This window comes from Theropithecus gelada, chromosome X (genome assembly GCF_003255815.1).
Source record: "Theropithecus gelada isolate Dixy chromosome X, Tgel_1.0, whole genome shotgun sequence".
NCBI classification, from domain to species: Eukaryota; Metazoa; Chordata; class Mammalia; order Primates; family Cercopithecidae; genus Theropithecus; species Theropithecus gelada.
Window position 1 is genome coordinate 106,686,749 of NC_037689.1, and position 17,878 is coordinate 106,704,626.

At 36.3% G+C, this 17,878-nt stretch overlaps 1 protein-coding gene across 2 annotated transcripts in view; it reads left to right on the forward strand.

Annotated features, from left to right (window-relative positions):
• COL4A5 (collagen type IV alpha 5 chain) overlaps positions 1-17,878 on the forward strand; it is a 273,060-nt gene that overhangs the window by 226,360 nt on the left and 28,822 nt on the right. Inside the window, exons 38-43 of one of the 2 annotated variants that reach the window (XM_025373371.1) lie at positions 6,808-6,888; positions 7,798-7,896; positions 8,441-8,491; positions 9,578-9,763; positions 11,471-11,479; positions 16,372-16,380. In XM_025373371.1, coding sequence (XP_025229156.1) covers positions 6,808-6,888; positions 7,798-7,896; positions 8,441-8,491; positions 9,578-9,763; positions 11,471-11,479; positions 16,372-16,380 — 435 coding nt within the window. The remainder of the gene's footprint in view (positions 1-6,807; positions 6,889-7,797; positions 7,897-8,440; positions 8,492-9,577; positions 9,764-11,470; positions 11,480-16,371; positions 16,381-17,878) is intronic. The other variant, XM_025373372.1, reaches the window with a different exon arrangement.

Here is a 17,878-nt window from a genome sequence, read left to right on the forward strand (position 1 = left end):
GGTGCTCCTGTATTGGGTGCATATATATTTAGGATAGTTAGCTCTTCCTGTTGAATTGATCCCTTTACCATTATGTAATGGCCTTCTTTGTCTCTTTTGATCTTTGATGGTTTAAAGTCTGTTTTATCAGAGACTAGTATTGCAACCCCTGCTTTTTTTTTGTTCTCCATTTGCTTGGTAAATCTTCCTCCATCCCTTTATTTTGAGCCTATGTGTGTCTCTGCATGTGAGATGGGTCTCCTGAATACAGCAGACTGATGGGTCTTGACTCTTTATCCAGTTTGCCAGTCTGTGTCTTTTAATTGGAGCATTTAGTCCATTTACATTTAAGGTTAAGATTGTTATGTGTGAACTTGATCCTGCCATTATGATATTAACTGGTTATTTTGCTCATTAGTTGATGCAGTTTCTTCCTAGCCTCGATGGTCTTTACATTTTGGCATGTTTTTGCAATGGCTGGTACCGGTTGTTCCTTTCCATGTTTAGTGCTTCCTTCAGGGTCTCTTGTAAGGCAGGCCTAGTGGTGACAAAATCTCTAAGCATTTGCTTATCTGTAAAGGTTTTTATTTCTCCTTCACTTATGAAACTTAGTTTGGCTGGATATGAAATTCTGGGTTTGAAATTCTTTTCTTTAAGAATGTTGAATATTGGCCCCCACTCTCTTCTGGCTTGTAGAGTTTCTGCCGAGAGATCTGCTGTTAGTCTGATGGGCTTCCCTTTGTGGGTAACCCGACCTTTCTCTCTGGCTGCCCTTAAGATTTTTTCCTTCATTTCAACTTTGGTGAATCTGGCAATTATGTGTCTTGGAGTTGCTCTTCTCGAGGAGTATCTTTGTGGCGTTCTCTGTATTTCCTGGATTTGAATGTTGGCCAGCCCTACTAGGTTGGGAAAGTTCTCCTGGATGATATCCTGAAGAGTGTTTTCCAACTTGGTTCCATTTTCCCCCTCACTTTCAGGCACCCCAATCAGACGTAGATTTGGTCTTTTTACATAATCCCATACTTCTTGCAGGCTTTGTTCATTTCTTTTTCTTCTTTTTTCTTTTGGTTTCTCTTCTCGCTTCATTTCATTCATTTGATCCTCAATCGCTGATACTCTTTCTTCCAGTTGATCGAGTCGGTTACTGAAGCTTGTGCATTTGTCACTTATTTCTCGTGTCATGGTTTTCATCTCTTTCATTTCGTTTAGGACCCTCTCTGCATTAATTACTCTAGCCATCAATTCTTCCACTTTTTTTTCAAGATTTTTAGTTTCTTTGCGCTGGGTACGTAATTCCTCCTTTAGCTCTGAGAAATTTGATGGACTGAAGCCTTCTTCTCTCATCTCGTCAAAGTCATTCTCCGTCCAGCTTTGATCCGTTGCTGGCGATGAGCTGCGCTCCTTTGCCGGGGGAGATGTGCTCTTATTTTTTGAATTTCCAGCTTTTCTGCCCTGCTTTTTCCCCATCTTTGTGGTTTTATCTGCCTCTGGTCTTTGATGATGGTGATGTCCTGATGGGGTTTTGGTGTAGGTGTCCGTCCTGTTTGATAGTTTTCCTTCTAACAGTCAGGACCCTCAGCTGTAGGTCTGTTGGAGATTGCTTGAGGTCCACTCCAGACCCTGTTTGCCTGGGTATCAGCAGCAGAGGCTGCAGAAGATAGAATATTTCTGAACAGCGAGTGTACCTGTCTGATTCTTGCTTTGGAAGCTTCCTCTCAGGGGTGTACTCCACCCTGTGAGGTGTGGGGTGTCAGACTGCCCCTAGTGGGGGATGTCTCCCAGTTAGGCTACTCAGGGGTCAGGGACCCACTTGAGCAGGCAGTCTGTCCCTTCTCAGATCTCAACCTCCGTGTTGGGAGATCCATTGCTCTCTTCAAAGCTGTCAGACAGAGTCGTTTGCGTCTGCAGAGCTTTCTGCTGAGTCTGTTATTGTTTACTGTGCCCTGTCCCCAGATGTGGAGTCTACAGAGACAGGCAGGTTTCCTTGAGCTGCTGTGAGCTCCACCCAGTTCGAGCTTCCCAGCAGCTTTGTTTACCTACTTAAGCCTCAGCAATAGCGGGCGCCCTCCCCCAGCCTCGCTGCTGCCTTGCTGCGAGATCGCAGACTGCTGTGCTAGCAATGAGGGAGGCTCCGTGGGTGTGGGACCCTCCCAGCCAGGTGTGGGATATGATCTCCTGGTGTGCCTGTTTGCTTAAAGCGCAGTATTGGGGTGGGAGTTACCCGATTTTCCAGGTGTTGTGTGTCTCAGTTCCCCTGGCTAGGAAAAGGGATTCCCTTCCCCCTTGCGCTTCCCAGGTGAGGCAATGCCTCGCCCTGCTTCAGCTCTCGCTGGTCGGGCTGCAGCAGCTGACCAGCACCGATCGTCCGGCACTCCCCAGTGAGATGAACCCAGTACCTCGGTTGAAAATGCAGAAATCACCGGTCTTCTGTGTCGCTCGCGCTGGGAGTTGGCGACTGGAGCTGTTCCTATTCCGCCATCTTGCTCCGCCCCCCAGGGTTGTTATTTTTTAATAACTTTGGAAAATCTCAGCTGTCGTTTCCTCATATATAGTCATGTGTCACATAACATTTTGGTCAACAACAAACTACGTATATGGTGGTGGTCCCATATGATTGTCATGGAACTGAAAATTTCCTATCACCTAGTGATGTCATAGCCATAGTAACATTGTATCACATTTATAATGTATTTTTACTGTACCGTTTCTAGGTTTAGATATACAAATACTTACCATTGTGTTATAATTGCCTACAGGATGCAGTACAGTTACATGCTATATAGGTTTGTAGCCCGGGAGCAATAGGCTCTACTATACGACCTAGATGTATAGTAGGTCATACCATCTAAGTTTGTGTAAATATACTTTATACGTTCACACGATGACAAAATCGCCCAACAACTCATTTCTGAAAACATACTCCAGTTAAGTGACACATAGCTGTATTTCTTCAGTCATATTTTCTCCTCTTCTTTTGGAATGCATATTAGATCACTTGATACTGTATCACAGGTCACTGAGGGTCTAGCTATATTTTCCATTTTTATTCTCTCTGAGGTTTAATTTGGATGGTTTTTATTCATTACCTTCAAATTTACTGATTTTTCATGTGTTCAATAGTCTGTTAATCGCCACAAAATTGTTAATTTCCATTTGGTTCTTTTAAGAGTTATCATATTTTTCCAGAAATTCCCTATTTTTTACTCATTATATACATTTTTGCCTATAGATTATTTAACATATTTATTATAGCTGTTTTAAAGATCTTTTCAGCTTAGTCCAAATTTTCAGATATCCATGTGTCTATTTCTATTGGTAGTTTTGTTTTTCTTGAATAAGTACCACATATTCAAGCTTCCTCCAATCTGCTAATTTTTATTGTATACTGAATGATGTGGATAGTATAGTATAAAGATTCTGGATTCTATTAAATTTCTTGAAGAATACTGAATATTGTTCTACCTGGCAGTTCAATTCCTGGTATCAACTTGATCCTGCAGTGATGGAGTTTTAGATTCTGTTATAGCAAGGCTACTTCCAATGCCCTTTGTCTTACATGTATCCCTTGGACTTGGCATATGGGCTTTATTCATAATGTGTGGTTTTTCTGGGGCAATTTCCTTTAAAAAAATTTCATTTAGTATTTCTTATAGTGAAGTCTGTTGGCAACAAATTGTCTTAGCTGTCATTCATTAGAAAACATTTCCATTGTGCTTGCATTTGTTATTGAGTTACATAGTAGACAGAATTCTACGATCTCCACCCCAAGATTTCTGGCCCCTGGTTATTTAGTCAAAAACCAATCTCCTTAAGCTGATAAACAACTTCAGCAAAGTCTTGGGATACAAAATCAATGTGCAAAAATCACAAGCATTCCTATACACCAATAATAGAGAGCCAAATTATGAGTGAACTCCCATTCACAATTGCTACAAAGAGAATAAAATACCTAGGAATACAACTTACAAGGGATGTGAAGGACCTCTTCAAAGGGAACTACAAACTACTCCTCAAGGAGATAAGAGAGGACACAAACAAATGGAAAAACATTCCATGCTCATGGGTAGAAAGAATCAATATCGTGAAAATGGCCATACTGCCCAAAGTAATTTATAGATTCAATGCTATTCCCATCAAGCTACCACCGACTTTCTTCACAGAATTAGAGAAAACTAGTTTAAATTTCATATGGAACCAATAAAGAGCCTGCATAGCCAAGACAATCCTAAGCAAAAAGAACAAAGCTGGAAGCATCACGCTACCTGACTTCAAACTATACTACAAGGCTTTTATCACCTAGTGATGCCATAGACATAGTAATATTGCTAAGGAGAGAATCCAGCTCAGCTGTGTCCAGAATATTACCTACAGAAATGGTGAGATAATAAATGGGTATTGTTTTAAGTCATTAACTTTGGGTTAATTTGTTACATAGCAAGAGAAAACTAATGCACTACCCTTTTGGTCATTATTTAAGTTTTTACTTCCCTCCTCAATATGCTCGTTAGTATTTATTTTAGGGTCTTTGAATAGTTCCTTTTTGTATTCTGTCAAGTTTTTAATTATAATCAGTGAGAAAAAAAAGGCTGTAGTGCGCTTATTCTATCTTAGCTTGCCTCAGAAGTGTTTAGGGATAAATTTAAGAAAATATTTTCTTGGTATATTCACTGAAAACTATAAAACCTGCTATGATAAACTTTTAAATACCAAAATAAATGAAGAGATAGATCATACTTATGGAATGGAAGATCAAAATTGTTAGGAAGCCATTATCCTTAGTAAACTAATTCAGGAACAGAAAACCAAACACTGCATGTTCTCACTGATATGTGGGAGCTGAATAATGAGAACACATGGACACAGGAAGGGGAACAAAACACAGTGTGGCCTGTGGAGCAGGGTGTGTGGGTCAGTGGGAGGGAGAACATCAGGAAAAATAGCTAAGGCATGCTGGGCTTAATTCTTAGGTGATGGTTTGATACGTACAGCAAACCACCATGACACATGTTTACCTGTGTAACAAACCTGCACATCCTGCACATGTACCCCAGAACTTAAAACAAAAAAAAAAAGATGCCACTTGCCTCTAAAGTCATTCGTGGATTCAAAGTGATTCCAGTTAATAACCCAACAACCTTTATTTGGTAACAGTTGACAAATGGTTTCTAAAATGTGTATGGAAATGAAAGGGACATAGAATATGCAAAACAATATTAAAAACAAGGCTGGGCTCGGTGGCTCACGCCTGTAATCCCAGCACTTTGTGAGGCTGAGTCGGACAGATCACGAGGTCAGAAGTTCAAGACTGGCCTGGCCAATATGGTGAAACTCTGTCTCTACTAAAAATACAGAAATTAGCTGGGCATGGTGGCATGCGCCTGTAATCCCAGCTACTTGGGAGGCTGAGGCAAGAGAATTGCTTGAACCCAGGGGTTGCAGTGAGCCGTGATAGCGCCACTGTAATCCAGCCTGGGCGACAGAGTGAGACTCTATCACAAAAACGAAACAAAACAAAAAAAGAATGTGTGGTACTTGATAAGGATTGAGAAATAGATCAATGAAACAGAATATGGAGGATAAAAAAGACTAATATACAGTAAATCGACTTTTGATAAAGGTATCAAATAAACTTTTTAGAGAAAGCAAATTCTTTTCAACAAATGGCCTTGAAACATCTAGATATTCATATGGGGAAAAAGTGAAACTTAATTCATACATTACATGAACAGAAAAAAATTGTTTTTAATTGGATCTTAGCCTGAACATAAAAGCTAAAACCATAAAGCTTTTAGAGGAAAACTTAGATAGATATTTCCATGACTTGGCATAAGCAGATTTTCTTAGGATACAAAAAGCAGTACCTGTAAAAGAAAAAAATTGATAGATTAGATTTAAATTTTTAAACTCTTTTTATCAGAAGACACCGCTAGGAAAATGAATAGGAAAGCCAAAGACAAGGAGAAAATATCTGCAAAACATACCTGACAAATTACTGATATCTAGGATATGTAAAAAACTTCAATAACTCAATAATAACAAGACCTATTATCCAATTTTGAAAAATTGAGAAAACTTTGAACAGATATTTCACAAAAGATGATATACAAGTGGCCAGTAATCACATGAAAATGTGATCGGTGTCATTAGCCATCAGAGAAATGCAAATTAAAACTACAATGAGGTAGCTCTACGTACCTACCAGAATGTCTATTATTACAGCAACTGATATCATCACAAAGATTGTGCAAGGATCTGGAACAACTGGAATTTCCACACATTGTTCTGAGTGTGAAATGGTTTGGCAGTTTTTAAATAAAGCACAACATATAGCTACTCTTTGATCCAGCAATTCCACTTCTTGTTATACACCTAAGATAAATTAAGGCAGTGGTCTACAAAAAGACCTGTGCAGAAATACTCATAGCAGCTTTATTTATAATAGATAAAAGCTGGAAATAAAACAGGTTTTTATAAATAGAAAAATGGATATTGTAATAACTAAAACCTGTCAGTAAACCAAAAGACCAGCAAGAGGAATAGATTTTTTAAATTATGGTATGTTCATATAATGGAGTCCTACAAATTCTACCAGTATAATATGGTGGTAGTTATTTTTATGTTTATAAATATATAATAATGCCAACTTCAGGACAAATGAATTAAAAACATAAAATTATTATTAAAAATAGCCAGCAAACACCAGCATCTTTTGGGTTTCTTTTTGTTCTGCACTGTTTCTGTGCTAGCACTATAAATTGTAAGTTTGAATTGTAGCTTTTAAAGCAATGCAGTTTTTCTTTCATTTTTAAATTGAGCTCTTTATTCTAGGAACCCCAGGCCCTCCTGGACCAAAAGGTATTAGTGGCCCTCCTGGGAACCCTGGCCTTCCAGGAGAAACTGGTCCTGTAGGTAAGCATGAAAAATAAGAGTTTGCTGTTTTATAAAAAACTAATGCATATCATATTCAGTTTGGGAAAGTCAAATCCTGTTTAGCTGTGAACATTTTCAACACAAGGAAATATGGTGTTCATTCACTTAACACTGCGTGTTAGGTACAGAATGAATAACTTTTAATAAAAAGTAGTTAAAATTGGCTGGGCACGGTGGCTCACGCCTGTAATCCCAACATTTTGGGAGGCCGAGGTGGGAAGATCACTTGGGGTCAGGAGTTCGAGACTAGCTTGGTCAACATGGTGATATCCCATCTCTATTAAAAATACAAAATATTAGCCTGCTATGTTGTGGTGGGGGGGACCTCCTGTAATCCCAGCTACTCGGGAGGTTGAGGCACGAGAAGTGCTTGAACCCAAGGGGTGGAGGTTGCAGTGAGCCGAGATCACGCCATTGCACTCCAGCCAGGGTGACAAAGCAAGACCCTCAAAAAAAGGACTTAAAATTATCATTATGTGACCTTATTTTCTAGGCCCACTTTTTCCAGGGAGAGTTAATTCAAGTGTCCTAGAATAGAAACTTTGATTTTTTTAGAATGGCAGGCTGTAGTAAGTTTGTTTATTGATTTCTAAAGTAAATAACTTCTCTTGGCCCCATATGAGGCCTATAATTCACCCCACCACCCTTTGCACCTTACTCTCTTAGATATTCTGAAACCGTATTAAAATGAATAACTGAAAGGTTTTAGATGCTGAGTGACTATTCCTTATTTTCATTATCCTCCTTTATATTTTTATAACATTTTGTGATCCAAAGGAGTGTCTCAAAAGCACCCTGTTTCTTTTGGATAAAGAAGGGAGCATATGGAAGTAAAAGGGAGTTGGAAATTGGAAAACTGGGTGTAACCTGCTGTACTCAATTTTTTAGGTGGTGGAGGTCGTCCTGGGCAACCAGGGCCTCCAGGCGAAAAAGGCAAACCCGGTCAAGATGGTATTCCTGGACCAGCTGGACAGAAGGGTGAACCAGGTGCTGTATTTTTTCATTTTTCCTGTCTTTCTAATTTTCTCCGTGTTGAATTTAACTTGCCTTTTTATTACCCACAGTGAAATTGTATCTTCTTTCTTACTAAGCTACTACACACTTTCCCCTTTTCCTAGTTACCATCTTCCTCTTCATCCTGAGAATATTAGCTCATGTATCTTGATCAAGTTGCCTCCTTCCTATGAAAAACTCCATATCTTTTCTTGTCTAATTTTTCATATCAAAAAGAAGTTACCTAGCTTTTGCAAATTTCTCTATGGTTTACTACGCAATCTATATTTTATCTATATTTTTTTTCTTGTAAGCATATAGATATATTTAACATTCATCACAAATAGAATATATGTTTAGATAGTTTTCTCATGTTAGAATTATAGTTCTGTGTTGGAAATAAATGTTCTGCATGTTTCATATAATATACATTGCTGCACTTAATGAAAACCTCAATGATCTAAAAATAATTTGGCCTTGTTTCAGTTTTTATTATCCACTTGAGATTTTTGTTTTGTTTTGTTTTGTACTCTGACAGGTCAACCAGGCTTTGGAAACCCAGGACCCCCTGGACTTCCAGGACTTTCTGGTAAACCTTAATAAAACATGCTGTATCAATCTATAAGAAAATTAGAATATTTCCAAATACATCTATTTTTCCATCTCCACCATTTACTATCATAAAATGCATGTAAGAACCCAGAAAACTCAAAGCTAGTGTTAATGTTAAAATGTTTATTATTTAGCAACTTAGTTTAAGGAGTTGTGTTAAATAAAAATGTATCCTTAAGGAAATTTACATGTGGATATCTCTTCATTAAATTCATAAATAAATGCTGAGGAAATGATAAAGAAGGCAAAATTGCAAGAAGATAAGAAAAGTCTGTAGAAATATACATCAATAATAAAAATATTTCTTGAAATTTCAGTCTTAATATATGTTTTGCATATTTGCTCCCTCTTTTGTGCTTACTCTTACTGTAAGCACCAAATAGTAGGAGGACTGAATGTACATACAGATATGTATGTTTATGTTCTGAAATGCCACTGGCCATTTTATGGAGACTTTTCTCAAACCATACACATCTGTCCTAGAAAGTCAGATAGATATCCTTCCCATGATACCAACATGGCAATTCTTACTTTAATGTGCCACTGTCATATTGCTCTTAAAAGTGTCAGAGGTGGAGAAAAAATGTTGAGAACAATTTTGCTAGATGGTGATTATAAATATTGGGTAGAATGGTCTTCGGGGACACATAACAACCATTGAAGAGCCGTATCTTTCATTAGTCTCAAAATTAGACTCAAAATATTTGTTTTAGAAATTTCCTCCAGCCATCTTGAAACTATTTTTGAAGATACTTTATACTTTTTTCCCTCATAGCTATTGGTGATGTGATCATTGCTCTGTCTTAACACAAAAGATGCCTTTTAGGATGAAAGCTATTATTTCTATATTTGTATATATACTCTAATAAATACTTCTGCTAACAAATACATATATTTAATAGGAAGGATGGTTTTCTGGGTAGATTTGGGATTTGGTAGGAGATGGAAATGACTCTTGTGAATTCCATTAATTGCCTTAATATGTGTGAATAGCTAACCTTATAGGCAAGCCTGTAACTCAGTATTATTTAATGTATCTTCTAATTATACTTTACTTTTATAGGCCAAAAGGGTGATGGAGGATTACCTGGAATTCCAGGAAATCCTGGCCTTCCAGGTCCAAAGGGCGAACCAGGCTTTCATGGTTTCCCTGGTGTGCAGGGTCCCCCAGGCCCTCCTGGTTCTCCGGGTCCAGCTCTGGAAGGACCTAAAGGCAACCCCGGGCCCCAAGGTCCTCCTGGGAGACCAGGTATGTCCATGAGTGGTAGGGGAATGGTCTATTTATTAGTCCATGTATTTCATTTTGCTGGCAGGTTATTCAGTCTTCAGGACTTTAGAATTTTTCCAGTGCATTGTAGGATGTTAAAAAAAAAGACTAAAATTTGTAATATAATAACTTCTTACAAGTAAATAGCTTGGTTCATAGCTAACTCCATCTATTTCCATGGTTCCAATAATTTGCTTTAGTAATGCATTTTATCATTTATATAGAGGAAGTAAAACAACTTGGTGGAATAAAGGAAATGGTGGCTTTATTAGTCTTGTTACTAAAAGGTAAAACTATACTGTTAACCTGTCAGCAAAATGCCATCTGCATTTTTAAATGTGAGCTTCTCAGCATGTCATCACAGAAATCATTTTAGTGATCACCCAATAGATGCTTGTGGTCCATACCAAAAGTATTGCTATGGTTCTGTCATATGATCAGCAAATCTCACCAGGCACAATTAAAAAAAATTATCTTCCATAGGAACTAGGCAATCAAATTTATCTCCAACATCACAGCATGATCAAATTGACTAGTGATCTCTTCATACCAACCTCATGTCTGTACCTCATTTGTCTTGTGTTCACTGCTCAGTTTTGCATCCAACGTTCACCTTTTCATTTTGTATCTGTGCTGTGTCATTTCATTTTACTAATTTTGGAAATGCTCGTTTTCATCCTTTATTAATGTCGCTGAGCCTAGTCACTGGTGATAGGTTATGAACAGATTTTGAGGCTTGATATTCAAATTTTATATTTCTGGTCACTGAAAACTTGGAAGTAAATGTCCTTTTATTCTTTGAAAATCTCTGACATTATATAAGTGCATTTCAAAATGAAAATTTTATTTATATTACAGTAAAATGTAAAGTGATTGGAGTTCATTTTAATAAGATGTTCAAAACACATAAATTAAATGGGATAACATACTGTGTTCAGAGGATCATTTTCAAAACCAAATTTTATCTGATCTGATATAATCTGATGGAAAGTATTATTTAAGGTTTTATGTTTGTATACTATTGAAGAAAACCAGTGAAAATCTCCTCAGCCATGTTAACTCTCTTGCATGTGATGTAAAGAACTGAAGCAAGTATCTTGCTTGGTTTTGCATGCAGTAATTAAAATAAACCAAACTATTACCTTTTTTATATTTTAATCTTCACTGTGGTTATTCATTTTTACTAGTAATGAATGAGTAATGAGCTCACTGTTGAACATGACTTTGAAATTTGTTGGTATGAAGCCATTAGTCACAAAGATGCCTTACAAATTACATTTTTAAAGAAATAATAACAAAAGTAGTTAGAAGAATGCATACCTGATGAGTGTTTGTGACTTCTCAATTTAATTATAAATTAAAACTGAGTTGTAAACCCCATTGCTCTTAGAATTGATTGTTCTTAGTCTGAGCTCATAGTAATGATTATGATAGCAATGACTTTTGGCCTTTAAAAATATGCCACAGTGTGCTGTTTTCATTTCAGTTTTGTCAGTAAGTGGTGATAATTTGGTTTATATACAGATGCATGGATATGAACTTTCAGAGTATTCTTTTATTGAAATACATTTTAACTTGAAAGTATTTAGTGTAATGCTTTTTAGTTTCTTGATATTTCTAACAGTTTTGATATTTTTCCTTTTTGTTAATGATGACATTGGGCCTTGGTGAACTTTGATCCCTATCCAGGTCCTACAGGTTAGCTCCTTAACTCCAAAGTAGTAACTGCATGAAGTTTGAAACTTTATTTATATATATTTTATATATATATATATATATATACATACACACACACACCTGTACCTAATGTTTTCAAGTGTTTGAATGTATTTTAAGAGCATATGTGCCAATTCAATTCTTATACAGTGGCTTATCTCTTTAAGTTTTCAGGAACTTGTAGAACCTAGTGTTTCTGTCTATTGGAAAGACCCAAAATTACCTAACTAGGAAAACTAATTTAACATTTAAAAATTCATATATTTGTGTCATTTTCAGTTGAAAATCTGTAGTACCCAAAACAGCCTTATATATTTTACCTTTCTTTGGAGTCTGTTTCTTATGTTTAATTTATATCTGTTAATGCAAACGAATCGAACTATCCTTCAAAAGGACATTCTTTTTTTAAACAATAATATGTATTATCAGATCCTGAAAATATGTAATTCTTAACTTGCCATATCTTTTACAGGTTTTCAAACTATCCCACCTTCACATTTTGGGTTGTTACAAAGTTCTCAATTCTACTGCTGTTAAAAATGGGCTAATAGGGCCAGGCACCATGACTCATGCCTGTAATCCCAGCACTTTGGGAGGCCGAGGCGAGCGGATCACCTGAGATCAGGAGTTCAAGACCAGCCTGACCAATATGGTGAAACTCCATCTCTACTAAAAATATAAAAATTAGCCAGACGTGTTGGCATGCACCTGTAGTCCCAGCTACTAGGGAGGCTGAGAAAGGAGAATGGCTTGAACCTTGGAGGTGGAGGTTGCAGTGAGCTGAGATCGCACCACTGCACTCCAGCCTGGGCAAGACTCCATCTAAAAAAAAGAAAAAAAGGGACTAATAGGCACAGAGAAAAAAAAAATCAGTGCAGGCCGGGTGCGGTGGCTCACGCCTGCAATCCCAGCACTTTGGGAAGCCGAGATGGGCGGATCACGGGGTCAGGAAATCGAGACCATCCTGGCTAACACGGTGAAACCCCGTCTCTACTAAAAGTACAAAAAAAAAATTAGCCGGGCGTGGTGGCAGGCACCTGTAGTCCCAGCTACTTGGGAGGCTGAGGCAGGAGAATGATGTGAACCTGGGAGGCGGAGCTTGCAGTGAACCAAGAACGCGCCACTGCACACCAGCCTGGGTGACAGAGCGAGACTCTGTCTCAAAAAAAAAAAAACAAAAAAACAAAAAAAACAATGCAACCAGCACAGATTACAAGGTTCTTAATCTTATTTTCATTATACATATGTAAACAGTACACACCAAAGAACAACTACCAAGAGCTACCCAATGGAAAATTGCTGATTCCTGGTGAAAGATATTTGTTTACCTAATTAGCAGTAAAACGAGCCACAAATATTTGAATGTATTTATTGTTATTCAAAATAAATAGTCCTTTTCAAATTTGTAAGAAAGAATTAAAAGAGATAATAGTATACCCCACGATGTCTGGCTATTGAGAATGGCAGGACATTTTTTCATCTTATACAATTAAAATACATAATTTTTCAAGATTGTTTTTAGGAAGCCATTTGTTTCTACCTGAATTGATTCTCTAGTTTCTTACTCCACTGCAAACTCATTATTTCATAGAACCATAGAATGTCAGATCTAGAAGGGACCTAAGTTTTACCTATGTCAAGGAGAAATTATCCACAAGTCAGATTTTATTCAGGACTATTGCAGTAGAGTAGAAACTATTGCAGTAGGAGAGAGACTGAGCTCAACTTCAAATACAACAAAGAAAAGTGATTATTTATAGCCAAGGAGCAGAGTGAGAGGGCCAGTAATAGAAAATTACTAAGAGGAGGCATCAAGGGTAGAGAGGAGTGAGTTCTTATTAAACTGGCTCAACAAGATTTTTGCCAGACACAGGCCAAGAATTTAGACATCAAAGGTGGGAGATGAGGAACTTGATCAGATATCAAGGGTGAAGGGACTGTCTTTAAACCGATTTAGCAGTATTATTGATGTAACTGGATTTGGAAGGCCAAAAAGTAGGCCCAAGGATGAGGCCTAATTGAGAGGAGGGCTCAGAGGAACCTGTCTAAAGTTTGGTCAAGGAGTCTTTGTCACATAGGAAAAAATTGAGGCTTAAGAGGTTAAGAAACTTGCTCAAGGTAATACTGTTAGTTACTGGCATAACTGGGACTCTGACTTAAGGCTCCTCAGTGATCAATTAGGTGTCTGTTCTACAGGGAGCAGACTGTTCACTGCATCCACTTTCTTGTTTTCTGTTACCTCAAAAGCTCCATCAACATCTCCATCAACCAGATTGCTTCTTGTGTTCTTCTTAAATTATATCATCGAAAAGAGTAAGACAGTGCATTCTATTTAACTGTCACTAAGATAAAGCGAAGACTAGGGAGGTACTTTGAAGTAATGTTGAGTCCCACCTTATCTGACCTACATAGAATTTTGCTGCTTTGATTACTGCTAAACTCTACTGTTAGCTAGGAGATTTCTTTCTTCTGAATTACTGTAATATATTCAAAAAAGAAAAAGAATAGTAGCCACATTCCTTTAAAAGAAATTTAACAATTTCTTATTTACCAAATGTGTTCTAAATTGCATAGTTGTTGGAAGTTGGTCTCTGTAATGTTTTCTGCTTTGCAATAGTTGAAGACTACAACCTGAAGTGGAAACTGAATTTAAAATATACCAATCAATTCATCAATATGCCTTTAGTAATTACTACTTATGGACAATATTTTAGGTTTTTGTTTTGTTTCCTTTTTCAGTTTAACTTGTTAAATAGTTGAAAAATAATGGATTGTGAGCCTCATAAAAAAAAATTGACTTGGCATATAGCTCATTAAAATGTTACCTTTTAAAATACAGTCTTAAAAGTTTTGCTATGATATGATCCAAAGTTTTCCATGCTAATTACTCAGGCTGAAATGTCATATTTCAATGAAATATTTTTCTGAGAGTTCTTGTTATTGGTCCCTCTATATCAAACACACATATAAAATGTCTTTACTCAAACCCTGAATTGTCTTAGGTGGGAATTCTAATTTATTTATCTAATTTTGTGGCCAGACTCTGCTCTAAGTATTGTCTTGAGTTAATTTGCTGTCTGTGATTTAGAAACAATTTAAACAAACAGAAGCCAATATTTAGCTTTCTGAATTTCAAAGTATCAAATGCTTTGGAAGTTTCATTAGGAGATGATAATGTTTTCTATTTATATGGCATGCCACAATTTACATCATATAATGTACTTTTATTGTAAGCATCTTAAGGACAGAGTTGAGTCTTGCTCATCTTTGTGTTTCCTGTAGCACCTTGCACATGGCAGACATTAGGCCAGTATTTTAAAACTTGAATCTGATCTTTAAAACATTCCTGTGAGGGAGGTTAGGGCAGATAGCACTATTCCCATTATACGGGTAAAAAACCATGCTCAGAAAGATTGAATTGCCCAAAGTCATATAGTTATTAAGTAGCAGAGTCAAAAATAGATCCTAGGTCTTCTAATTCCTAGGATTCATTGCTCTAGCATGATTTATTCTCTCTGCTAACATTCGGTGCTTATAAATCATAGCAAGACTTGTAAGAAAAGAAAATTGTGTTTATAGTCAATTAACACTAACCAAGGGGTGCTCTGTTTGTAGGCTTTTAATCTTTTTATTTAATGATCCTTCTTTTAATAGTGAATAGCCTGTTAATATGTGCATTGAATAATAATAGAATAAATATGATATTTTCTGTGGTTTGGGGTGGGATATTGCATGCCAAAATATTTTCAAGTACCCTTTCACTGATAGTCTTCATATCTTGGAAAAGTTGAATCTTTATTTTTGTGTTCAATGGTGTACAAATATATATTGGCTTTTTCTCTTTAAGTAACTTATTGTAAGTAGTATAATAATAATATAATAGTAATAATAGGCCAGGCACGGTGGCTCTTGCCTGTAATCCCAGCACTTTGGGAGGCCAAGGTGGTTGGATCACCTGAGGTCAGGAATTCAAGATCAGCCTGGCCAATATGGTGAGACCCTGTTTCTACTAAAAATATGAAAATTAGCTGGGCGTGGTGGTGGGTGCCTGTAATCCCAACTACTCGGGTGGCTGAGCCAGGAGAATCCTTAGAACCCAGAAGGTGGAGGTTGCAGTGAGCTGAGATCACGCCATTGCACTCCAGCCTGGGTGACAGTGAGACTCCTTCCAAATAATAATGATAATAATAATTGAATAAATAGTAATAAGAAAGCCTCCTGATTAATTATGAAAAAAATCAGAATGTGACTTCATGAAATGCTTTTCAAATACAAACAAAAGTACAGTTGGTAATGGTCATTGTATATTCGTGTTTTGATTTTTCTATTCTATCACCCATGATCTTTATATTTATTGCCAATGAGGCCTTTAAAGTCAACTGTATCTTCTTGAAGCAGTCTGAGCATATCAAGAAATTGACACCTGGTGTTTTTATTAAAAGATAACACAAGCCAAGATAAACTTCAGCATTAATCCAAAATTACCCCTTTGCTAAAGGAATTTGAAGGCCGTTGGTGAAATGGTACTACCTAGCCAACTTTAATGTTTTGAGAAGCTAATTTTTGGAAAGCCACAGTAGCAGTGTTAACATGGTATCTTCAGTAGAGTTTTCTGTTTTCTGGATTAACAAAGAACAACAGTTTATCCTTTAGAATAAGCTCTATTTGAAAAAGTTTGGCTCTCTATAATTCTGTATGGTTCTGTTTGCATACTGATTATGCTGTAAGTATAAGAAATGCTGGCAAAGAACGTTATTGTTTTAACTTGTACTATAATGTGAACCACTTCTAACTCATAATCTTATTTTGTACTGTGTGATGTCTGATACTGCTAACATCGATCTTTGGGCTTTGGTGAACTCTGATCTTCCCAGGTTTTCAAGGTTAGACTCTTCACTGGTCAATTCTTTTTTTTTTTTTTTTTTTTTTTTTAATGCTTTGTGTGTGTGATAAGAGAAATGCAATTTTTTGCTATAATTCAGAAGTCATTGAAGAGTGCTGTTATCCTCAAGCTGGGGTTTTAACATTTTGATGAAGGTAATGTGACTTGATTATAATTAAGTTTCAAATGACGTTAGGGTCTTTGTGTTTGCAATTGTTTATAATAAGTAATCAATGCATAAAGACATGTTGAATTTTAAATGGAAATACACTTATTTTTACCTTCAAGACTGCATTAAAATATTTAGGCAAGCATATGACCCATTTGTAATCTCTGAATATTGATTTTATTTTCTCAAAATTTTATTTTCTCAGATTGCCCTGATCTGTGTATTTATGGCTATTTTCAGTGATGGCAGAGATATACTATTGAATACAATTAAAAATAAAACTTATATGTTCTTTATGTAATTAATAACTCATAATTTGAAGGACTCTAAACATCAGGTCTGAATTAACATGCAAATTTCCCATTTTTTTTTAAATTTCAAAAAGAGCAGTGCCTTAGGTTATTTCAGATGATACAGTGTTCTGATAACCTTTAAAATGGAGTAGAGAGTCATAAAAGGTTTCCTTTTTTCCCATCTTACGTTGTTATTGTTATTAGGTTGATTCACAGTTTATTTATTTTTCATAATTTTCTGATTTGCTACTTAATTTCTAGTGCAAATCATACATTATGGATTAAATTAACAAGTTTACTTAGAACACTGAAGTTACGTTTTGTTTTTTTTTTTCAAATGTACAATGTACTAAACCTTTTCGTTATGATTGAGAAGGGAATTTCTGTGTTGTCTGGTTGCCAGGCTGGGGTGACTATATGAGTTAAATTGTTTGACGATAAAACAGTTGTTGAACTATTGTAAATCTCCTTCCTCTTTCTCATGTGCCAGATAGAGTCATGTTATGTTATAAAATTACATAGAAATACCTGAAAGATTAAAAAGATGCTCATATTTTAAGATATGTTTTTATCTTCAATTTTACTAATAAAGAAAATAATAATAATAATTTTAAAAAGCCCTTCCACAGTTTGTACCCGGCACTGTGCTAAGTAATTTTTACATGGTATCTCATTTAATCCTTGGAACAACCTGCTAAAGTAGGTGCTATTCTTAATTCCATTTTATAGAAGAAAAAATTGAAGCCAAGGAGATTAATAATCTTACTGAAGTCAAACAGCTAGTAACGAATGGAGCTGGATTTGTAACCCAGCATTCTAGCTCCAAAGTCTAGTGTTCTTAATCATGGTGTCATTCTGCCTTGTTAGTATTTTGCCATTGATTCTGAATCTTAAGAGTATTGGAAAGGAAACTAAAGTCTGATTTTTATTTTAGATTAAAAAGACAACCTTTTGTCCATATATAAGAATGAACTCTATTCTAAATTCATAACAAGTTCCTATTATAGTTCCTTAAAAAATAATCCCTACATATCTTC